Source organism: Arachis hypogaea, chromosome 6 (assembly GCF_003086295.3).
Source record: "Arachis hypogaea cultivar Tifrunner chromosome 6, arahy.Tifrunner.gnm2.J5K5, whole genome shotgun sequence".
Lineage (NCBI taxonomy): Eukaryota > Viridiplantae > Streptophyta > Magnoliopsida > Fabales > Fabaceae > Arachis > Arachis hypogaea.
Genome location: NC_092041.1, coordinates 115,454,610 through 115,469,056, shown reverse-complemented (window position 1 = coordinate 115,469,056; position 14,447 = coordinate 115,454,610). Strand labels below are relative to the sequence as shown.

At 32.4% G+C, this 14,447-nt stretch overlaps 1 protein-coding gene across 2 annotated transcripts; it reads left to right on the top strand.

Annotated features, from left to right (window-relative positions):
* Positions 1–8,666: 8,666 nt before the first annotated feature.
* LOC112756016 (large ribosomal subunit protein uL1) lies at positions 8,667–11,013 on the top strand. Of its 2 annotated transcripts, none has more exons than XM_025804406.2 (6): positions 8,667–8,872; positions 9,007–9,051; positions 9,232–9,451; positions 9,917–10,082; positions 10,314–10,519; positions 10,806–11,013. In XM_025804406.2, the coding sequence occupies exons 2-6, from the start codon at positions 9,047–9,049 to the stop codon at positions 10,857–10,859; spliced, it is 651 nt and encodes a 216-aa protein (XP_025660191.1). In that variant the 5' UTR covers positions 8,667–8,872; positions 9,007–9,046; the 3' UTR covers positions 10,860–11,013. The 2 variants fall into 2 exon arrangements, with proteins under 2 accessions (XP_025660191.1, XP_072053903.1); XM_072197802.1 differs by having other exon boundaries at positions 8,790–8,872; positions 10,314–10,523; positions 10,811–11,013.
* The last annotated feature ends 3,434 nt before the right edge of the window (positions 11,014–14,447 follow it).

Below are 14,447 nucleotides of genomic sequence, written 5' to 3'. Positions count from 1 at the left end.
TATCTTTTGTCTATTCTTATTATTATAGTATTTACATGTCACCATGCAGTCATCCACCTTTTCAAGCCACTGCTGCATTAATGATGATTGCCAGGACAACATCGTTTGTAAAGCGTGAATTTCCTACGCCATCGTTCAGCCTTAGCTTTACTGATTCGAGTCAGGATGAAACATTGACTCAGGCTGGGCGACCGGCTATTGAGAAGGGAAAAAGCCAAGAGAGCCTGTACTGGTTAAAGATTTAGAGGAGCTGGTGGAGCAGGTTTGTAAACACTGAGGTTGCGACAACTTTAAATTTTGATGAGGATAGAAGTCCAACACGCCAAAAGGTGTAGCCCGCCGAGCGCTTTGTTGACAAGTTCGAAACTTCTACGAGGCGAAGCAAAGTATCGGGTGACCTCAAAGAAAAGTGCTTTTTCTGGGCCACAAATATGAAGACCTATGACGATGGAAGCACTAACGAGTGGGACGTAATGTGCATCCTCAACCATCAACAACCGATGTAAATAACAAAAGGCCACTTTGCATCTTTAAAAGCCAACACATATATTAAAGCTAAGGTAATCTTAGAATAACATTAATGATTTTATTATGAGTTATTGTGTCATGTATGTAATTACTTTGGATTTTTTATTTTCCTAGATTGTGACTGCAATGTATCTAATTCTCACCAAAAAAAGAATTAAAAGATTTGAAGAACAAATTTACTGTCTCCCCTTTGATATTGTGGTAAGGTGTATTAAGCTCAAATTTTGGTGTATTTATGTAATGTATTGTGTGTAATAACTATTTCTTTTGGTGTTATACAAATTTTGCATTTGGACATGAAAAAGTTGACATCCCATCCATTTGTAAGTTTTCTTTATAAAATTTCTTAACACAATTCTTTCGTTAAGTGCCAATTAAACTAAAACATTGTTCCATCTGACCAAACTTCAAATATTTGTCCCAATTTGCTACGGAAAACATTGGTGGATATGAATGGCGGATGTTAGAAACAAAAATTTTCGTGTCCTTGACCCATATCACAAGAAGTGTCCCTCCCGAGAAAGTATGAAACTTAATACATTTGTTGTAAGTTACTTCTATTTTCCCTATAAATTTCTTGGTTTCTGTCTGTTGTTAGCAATATAAGAATTGGGTGTAGCTCTGTTTAGAATAAGGTGTATTATTGAATTATTGAATTATTTCGGTGTAATCAAGTTTTAAATGTAGTCTTTCTTATATTTTGCCTTTTTTTTGTTTTTAGGGCTACGCGATTTCTAGAATGAGGGTATTTGCTGGTGGCCAACCTCTCAGAAAAAAGGAAAATCAAATTAAACCGCCAGATGTCAACATTGTGGCCCAACAAATGAGGTATAAATCTTTCTCTTTGAAAAATTTTGTGTTTTTTCTTACTGTCCTATTTTATTTTGCTAATTTATTTTTATTTTTAGCTATGATTGTGCTGTTTATGTAATGAAATAGCTCAAGATAATCGAACCCGAAGACATTAAAAAGGGCAAATATGGCTGGGAGAATTGGACGCAGGTAACTATGTTTAAAAATAGATAACTCTATATTACTTTACTAAATTAATGGAGTTTAATAAAAGAAACTTCTTTAAATTGAAGGCGGAGGTGGACCATTTTAGAGTTGAATACGCTCCGTTGATTCTATTTGATGAAATGAATCAACTAAGAGATAGAGCCATTCAAAAAAGCGAAGCAATCAGATTGTCCAAGCCATCTGCAACATTGTTGAGTCCATATTGTCAATTACATTTAGAAGATATTGACAGTCAATAGTTTGAATGTTGTGTACTAAATTGTATAGTTTGAACACATATTTTTTGTATAGTTTGTAAATATTTAATCCAAGCTTTTTATAAAATTTATTTGCAAAAATAAACTTCTATAAAACTGTCTATACTGTATTCAAAAGTTGTTAATTATAGGTTCAAAAAAAAATCAAGGGAAAGAATATCAAATATTCAAATACGCCGAATTCCTTTTATAATACACCGAAAAATAACTAGAATACATAAAAAAAACGTGCTTACATATTTCCCTAGAAAATCTAACCAGGAGTTATGGGAATTCAAAAATTTGAATTGTTAGCCTCCTTAAGTATTGAATTGTATATGCATTGTAAATTTAAAACAAACAAATTCTTTTAGATAGTTCAAAACACTAATTTCCAATACAAATAGCAACATCTCAAAAATATAAAAAAACAAAGAAAATATAAAAAACAAGAGCATGCAGAATACACCCAAAAGTTTTCACTGGTACACCAAAATAGTGTCACTCTACACCCTAAAACCTATCCTATGCTACTGAATCTCTGAACTGATAATTCATAGCGTGTCCATAATATTGGCTTGAATTTGATTGCACCACTAAACCGCCATAAAAAAATGTTCAACTAGAAAAAATAAAATCACATATTACCAAAACTATTAACAAAAATAAAATCAATTACTCCATGTTTAAAGAACATCACTTTTACCTCGCTTAGAGGTTTCGTTTTCTTTCTTTTTTTTTTTTTTTTGAAGCATTTGCATTCTTTTTCCATCTTTGAACCTAGTATATTTTTTAGACGTCCTCTTGTTCTCACCCGTGGAGGGATTTGAAGCTTGTTAATAGCTTTCAAATTAGCATCTTCGTGAGATAACGGACATTTTTCCTTGCTTTTGGCTTTGTATTCTTGCATCTCAACCATGACATTATTGTAAGCGTGGTGCAGAATCGCAATCACCTCCTCGGATTATGATGCAAATTCACATATATTTTGCGAATGAAATACCAATTCATCAAATCTCATGCTTCTTGGCTCCAACAGAGGCTCGTCATGGCTGCTCTTGATATGAGTGTGTCTTCTCTTTACGTTCTTACTCCATCGTTCCAATATGTATCTCAGTGACACTTTGTTTACACGCTTAAAGCTTAACGCGCTCAGAGCGTGACGACATAATATCCCTCTTGACTTGAATAATAAGCACTAGCATTTCACTTCAGCTGCTACCGTGGTGCATGTAACCGCAAACTTGTTGAATATTGAGTTAGAAAATTGTTCTACAACTTCATATACCGTATAGCCTATAGCGGAGTGCGTTGATCTTGTAATGCAATTCACCTTCCCTCTAAATTGTGCTTGGACTTCCCTGAACTTCTCGTGAGTATACACCTGTTGAAACTGAGCTTCTATTGAGGATTTTTTTGCACACGGTATGATGGTATGAAAATCTGCAACATCTAATTCTCTCTCTCTCTCTCTGCTCCCTGCTTCCTAGGCAATTATCGTACTGTTTGACGAATTGGATAAGTGAGCTGTTCCGCATAATGAACTTGTTAAAGAACACATGAATGCTCTCGCTCCTTTGTGTGCTTCTCATCCCTGCCCAGAAGTGGCGATCGAGATAAAGTGGAATCCATAAATGACGATCTTCGTAAAGCTTTACAAAAACACTTAAATCAGAACTAACATACATCGAAAAACATGCAATGTACACCTCTGCTGCACTGGAAAAACACATACTGAAATTAACAGCATCACTTAAACCTAATAAAAAATAACATTACCTGAAAGCCACTTGTTGTCCCCAAGACCGTACTTCATCAGAAAATTATTCCAATTCCTATCAATGATTCTTTTGCAAGAGAGTTCCAAACAACATGGTCTATTTCTTGTTCGATTTTTTCGTGTCTCTTATAGCCGTTTAATTTGCTTGGAATCTTCTTCATGATGTGCCAAATACACCACCGGTAAATTATTGTGGGCATACAACTCTCAATAGCTCGTTGCATCAATGCGCATTAATCGGTAAGAATGCCTTTCAGAGCATTTTCTCCCACGCAACAAAGCCAACATTCAAATAATCATTTGAATGATTGAGTATCCTCGTTTTTCATCAAAGCGCATCCCAGAAGTGTTGACTGACCGTGGTGATTCACCTCGACAAAAAGAACCACAAATCATATTATATATGAATACGACGAAACAAAAAAAATCGTTAAATCCAACGAAATAATATCTTTCTACACCGAAAATCAGACCAAATACACATAAATCAGAATAGCATATTACTTGTTTGTATCGTAGGTGGTATCGAATGAAATAACATCTTCGAAATACTCACAGGCAGCCCTACTCCTTGCGTCCGCCCAAAAAGCAATCTTAATCGACTGATCAGCCTCGAGTTCAAGCTCGAAAAAGAAATTTTGATTCTTCTCTTTCATTTTTAATAAGTATTTCACAAATTCTTTTTCATCCTCTTGTTTCGAAACATTCCACACTTATCTCGTGATGTAATTTCTCACATCTCTTTCGATAAAATTTAACTCACAGTAACCCCTGGCTACTGCGACAAATGATTGGTATGTTTTGCTTGGTCTGATTCCGACTTCCTCGTTATTCTCTAGTTTACGATGCATGGACATGCTTAGTTCCTTGTGTTGGTTTAAGCATCTCTGCTTGATTTGCATAGCAGGGATGTAAATGATGCAACATGACCTTCGAAATGCTCCAAACACCAATGTCATTCAATATGTGTATATAAATTCTTGCAAGACAATTTAATTCAGCTAAGAGATTTGTCTTCTCGGTCGGAGATATTTTTTATTTTCATTTTTCCTCTCTGCTACATGTAATCTATTGGTTCTTAATTTCATTTCCCTTCTTATTTGTGCTCCAAACTCTTGTAGAAAAACATGCAACTTTCGAATAATTTTTGTAGAATTTTGCAGCATCGTCAAGCATGTTAAAAGTCATCCCAAGCTTCGGAACAAACTGCTCATCAACATTGCACAGAAACTGCAAAATACACCAAAAACAGTCCACAATACACCATATTAAAGCAAGGATAAAATATAGAATGCAACTACAACTATAGAATCATCATAAAAAATAACAAAAGTAAGATTCAGAATTCATCATCAAACAGAAACTAAAACAATTCAACTCTAGAATCATAAACGATAAACAAACTATATTATCTAGATTCAAACCACACCTCACTACTTGATTCGATTCAAGACAATAATACAATTCACCCTTGTTCAATTGAAAATGTCAGAACCTATAAATACACTGAAAAGTCCCTCCAATACACTAAAATATTTCTGATTTACACCGAAAAATCTGATATACAATGCAATAGATTCGTCAGAACTACTACATTACATTCAATTCAAATAATCAGCAATGAAGAGCAATTTTCACAAGCAAGGTTCACAACATTATTCACCTAGATAATCATAAACTACTAACGAAAACATTAACTGGAATTGAACCACACCTTAGGCGCTTCATTAGAATCAAAACAATAATCCACTTTGCTCTGGTTCAGTTGACAATTTGAACTTGAATCATTCATTATCTTCAAAACAATTTTGGAGCTTGATTTCTAAAACGAACATAGAAAACGAAGAAAATCAAGAAAAACAAAGAAAGAGAACACAGAGAGAACACGCGACAACGACGAAAGAGAATACACGAAAACGAAAGAAGAGAACGCAGAAAATGCTGACGAAATTCAAAAAAGGAAATGAAATCTTTTCAAAAAAGGAAGTTATATATTCGCGCATTGATTGAAAAATTAATTAAATTAAGAGGCACGTGGAATGTACGTGTTAAGAAGAGGCGCGTGAAATGAATTGGGGTAAAATGACTTATATGGATTTGTATGAAAAAATGATTTGTTTGTGGAGAATATTTGTTTTGAAAATAGTTAATGAAAATATTTTTAGAAAAAAAATGTATGGACCAAATTTTCTATATTCTTAATTATATATTGTATACGTAAATATGATTATATTTTGAAAATGATATTTTAAAAGGATAATTGCATACCAAATATTTCCTATGTTTTCATTATCTACTAAAAAAAAATTTAATGGCGAGGTCTAAGGACAAAGTATAACAATGAGTTAATATTCAATTTGGTCCTTGAACTTACACGCGAGTCTTAATTTAGTCCATAAAATTTTAATTTTTTTTATTTAGTCTCCAAATTTTATAAACGTGCCTCACATTAGTCCCTGAGATAATTTTTAGTTCAAAAACGTTAATGGAACGTTGAAATGGACAATCAAATGCCATACTGAAACTTGTAAAATGTTGTAGTTTTGGTTTTGGCATTCAAATAACTCAAAAATGATGTCGTATCACTTGTTTTGTTAGGTAAAATTTCAATAAACACCACTTATGATATTGTTTTTGGGTTATTTGAGTGTCAAAACCAAAACGACATTATTTTACAAAGTCTAGCGTGGCGTCCGCCTATCCATGACAGCATTCTATTAACGTTTATACATTGAAAATTGTTTCAAGGACTAACATGAGTCATGTTCGCAAAGTTTGGAGACTAAATAAAGGTAATTGAAACTTTAGGGACTAAATTGAGACTCATATACAAATTCAGGGACCAAATTGAGTATTATCTCGTATAACAATATTATTAAAAAATATAAATAAATAAAAATTTAAGTGTAAGATTTCATACTTTAGTAATCTAAAATTAATATTATTTATTTTATTCTTCTAATAATTCATTTTCACATTCTAAATAGAACTGCACATTGACTAGATTTGAATTGAATATGACCAAAATTTTTATTTGGTCCCTAATAAATTTATTGGATCAGATCGGATATAATATTTGTATTTTTTATACTCAGATTCAATCCGATTTGCACATTTGCGAATCAGATCTTGAATATATCCAAAAAAAAAAGTTTAAAATGCTTATTTCTATTAAAATCAAATACAACTATTATATAATAAAAAATATAAATAATTAACTTATCAAAGGAAATAGTGACCGATAACAAAAGAAAATAATATAATCAGTGCCGGTGAATAAATATATCTTTGCGAGTTAAACCCCAAAATAGTCCCTGAGATTGGCATCGTACACTAAAATCGTCCCTGAGATTCCAATTGCACAAATTACGTCCCTGAGATTGAAAAAAATGCACCATATTAGTCCCTGACCTATTTTCCATTAACGACGTGATGACATGATATGATGACATGGACTGTAAGTGACACGTGTCACTTCATGATTTGGCCACGTGTAATGGTATGATGATGTGGTGACCGGTGACACGTGGCATGCTGACGTAGATGGTTGTGCCACGTGTCACAATGTTATTTGGCCACGTGTCTGTTTGTGCCACGTGTCACAACAGTATTCGTCCATGTGTCATCCATTATGTCATCGTTGTATATGCACCAAATTAGTCCCTCACTTTGCATTAAGTGACTCATTTTTGTCCCTGAAATTGAATGTCGTGCACCAAACTAGTCCCTTCACCAGTTTTTTCTCATTTTTTTCTATAAATTCAAAATTTTCAATATTTTTGAATGCATTAATTTCAATTCTATTTTTCACATGTTCTTCAAATAAAAATATTTTTATAAAATATTTTTTCTCTTACGAATACTCTAACTGCCGACTTAGAGTTGACGTGAAGGCTTTTCAAGCACATTCACTACCATCTCCGATCTCTTTCAGTACGTTTATAAAATATTTTTTTCTTGCGGATATCCCTAATAATTGCCGTCTTGGAGTTGACGTGAAGGTATTTCAAACTTCCCTCATTACCATCTCTAACCTCTTTCCTCTAGACTGTAGAGGTCAAAGATGGTAGTGAGACTGCTTGAAGTATTTTCAATCTAACTCATTTACACATAACGAAAACGTGTATTTCATAAGAAAAAAATGTTTATTTTAATTATTAATTTATTGTTAAAAACACATATTTTTTTATGAAAAAAATGTGTCTAATCAATCATATAATTATTTTTTTATAATAACATACTTATATATTACAAAATTTACCAATGTTAAATTATTAAAAAAATTATATAATTAAAACTAAAATCTTAAAATTTTTTATAAAAGCACTTGTATTTGGACGATATATAAAAAATAGAATTGAAATTAGTGTATCTAAGATATTAAATTTTTTAATTTATAGAAAAAAATGAGAAAAAATTAGTGAAGGGACTAGTTTGGTATACGGCATTCAATTTCAGGGACTAAAATGAGTCACTTAATGCAAAGTGAGGGACTAATTTGGTGCATATACAACGATGACATAATGGATGACACGTGGACGAATATTGTTGCGACACGTGGCACAAACGGACACGTGGCCAAATAACATTGTGACACGTGGCACAACCATCCACATCAGCATGCCACGTGTCACTGGTCACCATATCATCATACCATTACACGTGACCAAATCATGAAATGACACGTGTCACTTACAGTATACGTCATCATGCCGTGTCATCACGTCGTTAATGGAAAATAGGTGAGGGACTAATATGATACATTTTTTTCACGTAATTAGTGCAATTGGAATCTCAGGGACGATTTTAGTGCACGATGGCAATCTCAGAGACTATTTTGGAGTTTAACTCATATCTTTGCAGTGAAGTAAAATAAAAACATTATATCCCTTCAAAGAGATTATGTGAGAAAATTAAAATCAATAATTAAACGATAATTCAATAATTCAGCAGCAACAACAATAATCTAATTCAGCAACTCAGAACTAAAATCGTAACAACAGCAACTCAGAACGAAAAAAAAAAAATTCCAGCCAACAATATCAGAGCACCCAGCGCTGCCAACCCTCCCGGTTCATACCCAATCCTCCTTTGAATGGCAAGGGGGCTTTTGGACCATAGTATTAGAATAGAAGAAAAGATTGAGGGTCTGATATCGTAATGGGCCTAAGCCCAATATTAAATTAATTTGGAAGCTTAACCCGGCCCAACCCGGCCCAACCCAGCCAATGCTCATATGTCATATCCATAACCAGCCGAAAACCCTAGCTACTGTCTTCTGTTCCATTCCGCCTCACACAGACACAGGGTATTGCTACTTTCTGCGTTCACTCAAATCGCTACAATAATTCTCCTCTTTCCATTTTGATTTGGATTCGATTTTGACGTTTAGTTTTTCCTAATACCAACTCTTTCTCTTTCCATTTCAATTTTTGTTCGCAGTTTTAGCAGCTCTTGATTCCACAAAACCCTAGCTTCAACCATGAGGTAAATTTTAGCTTCCACCGTCAAAGATTTATGTTTTCCCCTCATTTTCGTCATGGATTAATAATAAATGTTTGGTGAAAACGAAATGAATCTCTTGAATAATTTTGTTTTTGTGAAATTAATTAATTGGCGATATGAGTGTTGATTTTATCTGTGTGTGTGCGCGCGCGAACTGTATAGTAAGCTTCAGAGTGATGCGCTGAGAGAAGCCATCACAGGAATTGTGGCTGATTCGAAAGAGAAGAATAGGAAGTTTGTTGAGACCATTGAGCTCCAAATTGGACTCAAAAACTATGATCCACAGAAGGACAAGCGCTTCAGTGGTTCTGTAAAGTTGCCACACATCCCAAGGCCCAAGATGAAAATCTGCATGCTTGGTGATGCTCAGCATGTTGAAGAGGTAAGCTTGTCTTCCAATTCATTTTCTGTTGTTGTATCAAGACTTCTTAGTTATAGAAGTAAAATGGTAGCTCCTTTTATTTTTGTAATTTGGTTATTGTCATACATGACCCTTGATTTATATTGGATATGATAGAATAAGTTGATTCGTAGAAATTACATATTTATGTGAGAAAATTAGGTATCTAATTGAAGTTTTTGGCTTAACATTAACGTTTGTAACAATCTGGTATTTGAAGTGTGTAAATGAGATGCTTGATTTGAATGACTTTGCAAATGCTGTGCTTTCCATTTTGTTGTATGAATGGAGTATCTTGAAATGACACATTGGCTGCACTTGAAGAGAGCAATGACATTTTATGATTTGATGGAAGTGATATTTTGGTTGTGTTTCAGTGCTGCTTGTGTGATTGTTGTGTGTAATGGTTGCCATGTTTGTTATGTTGATTGAACTTATAATTTGCAGGCTGAGAAAATAGGATTGGATTGGATGGATGTTGAAGCATTGAAGAAGCTTAACAAAAATAAGAAATTGGTGAAGAAACTTGCCAAGAAATATCATGCTTTCTTGGCTTCTGAAGCAGTCATTAAGCAGATTCCTCGTCTCTTGGGTCCTGGTCTCAACAAGGCAGGCATGTATCTTTTCGATTTTAAACTTTTGTGCATTTCCAGAAACTTGTTAAATTATTATGATTTAGATAATTTTATTCAAGTGTGACATTGTAGTCTTCCTGTTTATAGTTCTTTTAATTGTCTACTGAATGTAGTGTTCGTTTTGTTTGGTAGACCTTATATGTTGCGTGTATCGTTCGAATTTCAGTTTTCACCTTTTGCTGCTTTTGAAATTCCTCCTGACTTTGCAGGAAAGTTTCCCACACTTGTTACCCACCAAGAATCTCTCGAGTCAAAAGTTAACGAGACAAAGGCTATGGTCAAGTTTCAGCTTAAGAAGGTGCTCTGCATGGGAGTAGCCGTTGGCAATGTTAGTATGGAGGAAAAGCAAATCTTTCAAAACGTACAACTGAGTGTTAACTTCCTTGTTTCCCTGTTGAAAAAGAACTGGCAGAACGTAAGTATTCCTCCGTCCTTCGATGTTTGATGCGTTGCTATTGCATTCTTCATCTATCTCTTCTGGTTAAATGGCTATGTCTGCTATTGCATTCTTCATCTATCTCTTCTGGTTAAATGGCTATGTCGACATGTTCATGACTTTACCCCTTTTATTATTGACTTAGTTTGCATGTTTGTTGATTAGTGTTTATTCCCTGTATTGTTATTTTTAATCCATGGGTATATTTAAATTCTTTCATCTAGCCAAATCATATAACGTGCAATATTTATTTTACTTATTTCAGGTTAGGTGCTTGTATCTGAAGAGTACCATGGGAAAATCTTACCGTGTGTTTTGAGAGACTTATTTTTTATCTTTGAAATTAAAATTCTGTGAAATTATGATCAAGATTTTGAGTATCTCACTAGCATGACAGATATTTTCATATTATTGAAGTTTTGTCGGATGAATTTTTTGTTTATTAATTTTTCGTTCATGGTTTGGCCTCTAAAGTCTAAAGTGGTTACCGGCATTGGATCCTATTTTTAGTACTTCCTTCCTACTTACCCTTCTCTTAATCTTTTTATTCCATTTCACGTGGTCTGTGACTTATTTAATAGTTAATACTTGTAGCGGAAGGACAATCGTAAACTTGGTGAATCATGTACAATAAACTACCGTTGTAGATTTTACTATTATTTTACGTTGGTGCTTTCTATTTCCATTAAGTTTATACTTTTAGATGATCATAATGGAATTAAATCACAGTCGATACATTTCAATAAGGATTGTGAGAATATGTAGAAAAAAGCTATGAAATGTTATGACAAGGGTCAATTCTGTCATCCAACAATTCATTCGAAAGTCGAAACAATTTAGTTGTGAACCCCCAAGTAATATATGTTTCTTTTTCTTTATTTTTTCATGTTTCCACGAAGTATATGTTTATAGGGATTTTTTGTTTTTTTGTTTTAGTTGAAAGTTAAACCTTTAGCAGCCCAAAAAGAATGAAATGATTAAATGAAAATAGATAAAGTTATGCACCCATAGTTGATCATCAATAGTATTAAATTGAAAGTATTTGTATACCAAAAAAAAATTGAAAATATTTATACATTTAATGTTTTTTTAATTGTAAAAGGTCTTCTAGTAATTATGACAATAGGAGGATATATCATTTTACATAAAATAAACAGCTTCCGCAAAATCCGTTTTCTGTATATCCTGACGAAAGAAAAAAGACAATAGGACAATTTAATTTATAAAGACAAAACATTCATTGAAAAATATAAGTTAAAATATGTGGCTTGTATAATGATATGGTCCATTAATGACCCAATCTTGGTGGGTAACTGGGTATGCCTTGTTATCTATCAAGTCCTAATCTCAGGAGTTATTCACATTATTAAAAGAAATTAAATTATGTTTCCGTATAATTTTTAGATAATAATGTTTTAGCACTTAACAAACCCCACAATAAATGTTTTATAACCTTAGGACATATTTGTGCATGGTCCTCATTGAATCATATACCGTTGATAGCGACACATCAAAGCAATTATAAAGTATAATAACTAAGCTTTGATTAATATAGATACTTTTTTTTTATTATTTAAAAAAGGACTAAGATTGGATTTAGATTTGAAGGCAGACAATACAAAATTAGTGGGTGCTACTAAGCCAAAAGTACCACTTTTGATAAAAACCAAATAGATTGGTACTCCTTAGATGTTTCTTTAAACAAGAACTAAAACCAATATATATAGCCTAATAATTACATTAATTGAGGAGTGAGTACTATTTCATTTTCCAGTTTTCTTACCCACACCTCAGCTGAAAATAGAATTGTCGTTTGCATTGCATTTTTGCCATTTTCTGATACCTTTTTAAGAATTTCGCTAAAATGGAAATAATGATTCTGAAATTTGAACTAATAAGTAGTTTTCAACATAAGTAGAAAGCTTAAAAGAAAGTGCACTTGTATTTACATTGAGAAATTAGAGGTATCTAACTTTAGATTATTTTGGAGGTTTAGCACATAATACACTTTAAAGATCTTAGAGTGAATATTTTTCAGTTTCTCATCTTTTTAAGAATAACTTACTTTAAATGAGTTTATCCTTTCAATTTACACTAAAATGGATGTGTTGATTTTCTTTTTGAACAAAATCACTAATTAAAAAAAAAAAATCCCTATCAACTATCAGTATAAGATCCTTTTAGTGTTAGCTAATCTATTATTTTCAATTATTGACAAAAGTTGAACCCCAACCTTACTGAAAATAAATAAATATTGAATAACCAAAACAAGTGTGGGTAGACAATATCCTCCATCTCTCTCCTCAATTATATCCATTAGACATAAAGTTAAAAAATTCTAATCTTTAAAAAAAAAATATATCAATTCAATTTTCATAGTTAACAAAATATAGAAAAGGGGGAACTTCTTTATGTTTTCTCTAACTTAGGCTTCGGTATACTTTGATTCTTAAATTCTTATAAACATAGTATAATACAACCTATAAATCTTCTCAAATGTGCATTTTAATTTTTGTTACAATGTCAAATAAATACTAACCAAACTTATCAAATTTATTTAGGCGACCATTAGTTGTACTAAATTTCTTTAGATTTTTTTTTTTAATTTTCAAACTTAGTCAAATAATACTTCGGATTCTGAAAAAATAGAATCATCTGAGCTCCATTTAAAAGTTTGTTGTTAGCCAATAGATTGCTTTATACATAAAGTGGGATTCGAACCCCAACAAGTGTTTAATTAGTGAGCTAACCAGTAGACCAACCTAAAAAAAACGACTAGATATCAAATTTACATATTTACAAAATGAATATGTTTCTTGCTAACTTGACAAGTCACATCTTTACCATTGAAATCAATAAAAAGTAAAGAAACTCTATTTATTTGGGTAAATAATAGAGAATTGAATTAATTTTTTTAAAAATAATTTTAACAAGATTTGAATCCTATGCAAAATTGCAAATATCAACATTGTATAAATGATCGAAATAGTGTAAATGTTTTGTTGTCTGTCCGTGATGATTGTTGAAAGTAACATGAGTGAAAATAAAGTTTCAACAAACATGTTTGTATAAAAAAAAACCAAAGTGACACCTCATTTTAAAATATTCTTAATATATAACTTACCATGCATGCATTTTATATTCTTTCTTAGCTTTCTGTCCTATATGATGCTACTTTGAATAATTATTCTCTTTGTATGGATCGGACTGAAATTTTGAAACCAAGATTCTCTTGATCATTGGAATTAATCATTCTTGAATGGACGATACATGCAGTGAAATCCATATGAACTAATAAGGGTAATTGAATATCATAGGCTGGAGGAAGTTTTTAACCTAAAAAAAAATGACTGCTACATTAACATCAGACATGCATCCAAAAAATCTCTAGAAAGACACACATCAATATGACAATATTACATCACTTTTATTATGTATTCGATATTTTTTAACTTTTGGCCTGGACATTTCGGTTAAACCACCATAATAATTATTAAACGTGTGTTAATGACTAATGCACAATTCTAAAAAAAAATTAATTTAAATTTTATGATGAGTAGCTCAAATGGCATAGTTTCTCTATACTCACCTAAAAGTTGCGGATTCGAATCTCACTTCTAACCTATGAAGCACGGATACTTTGTGTCTGCGTGTCGGACACATTTTGGATACGACACTCACCGACATTCGTCCGACACACGTGTCTACTGTGTCCAACCGTGTCTTAATAAAAAATAAAAAATTCTTCTCCGGACACGTTTGGACACACCTAAATACCATCATGTGTCCGCGTGTCCAATCTTATTCTTAACATATATTCTTAAAATAAATTTAGATATAGTATATATTATTATTTATTAAAACAAAAAATCTTTTAAATACTTGATATAATTAAAATAAGACATTA

Coding starts and splice junctions, on each gene's coding strand:
- LOC112756016 (XM_025804406.2), top strand. Junction 9,452..9,916: donor ATGCTCAGCATGTTGAAGAG/GTAAGCTTGTCT, acceptor TATAATTTGCAG/GCTGAGAAAATAGGATTGGA. Junction 10,520..10,805: donor TGAAAAAGAACTGGCAGAAC/GTAAGTATTCCT, acceptor TACTTATTTCAG/GTTAGGTGCTTGTATCTGAA.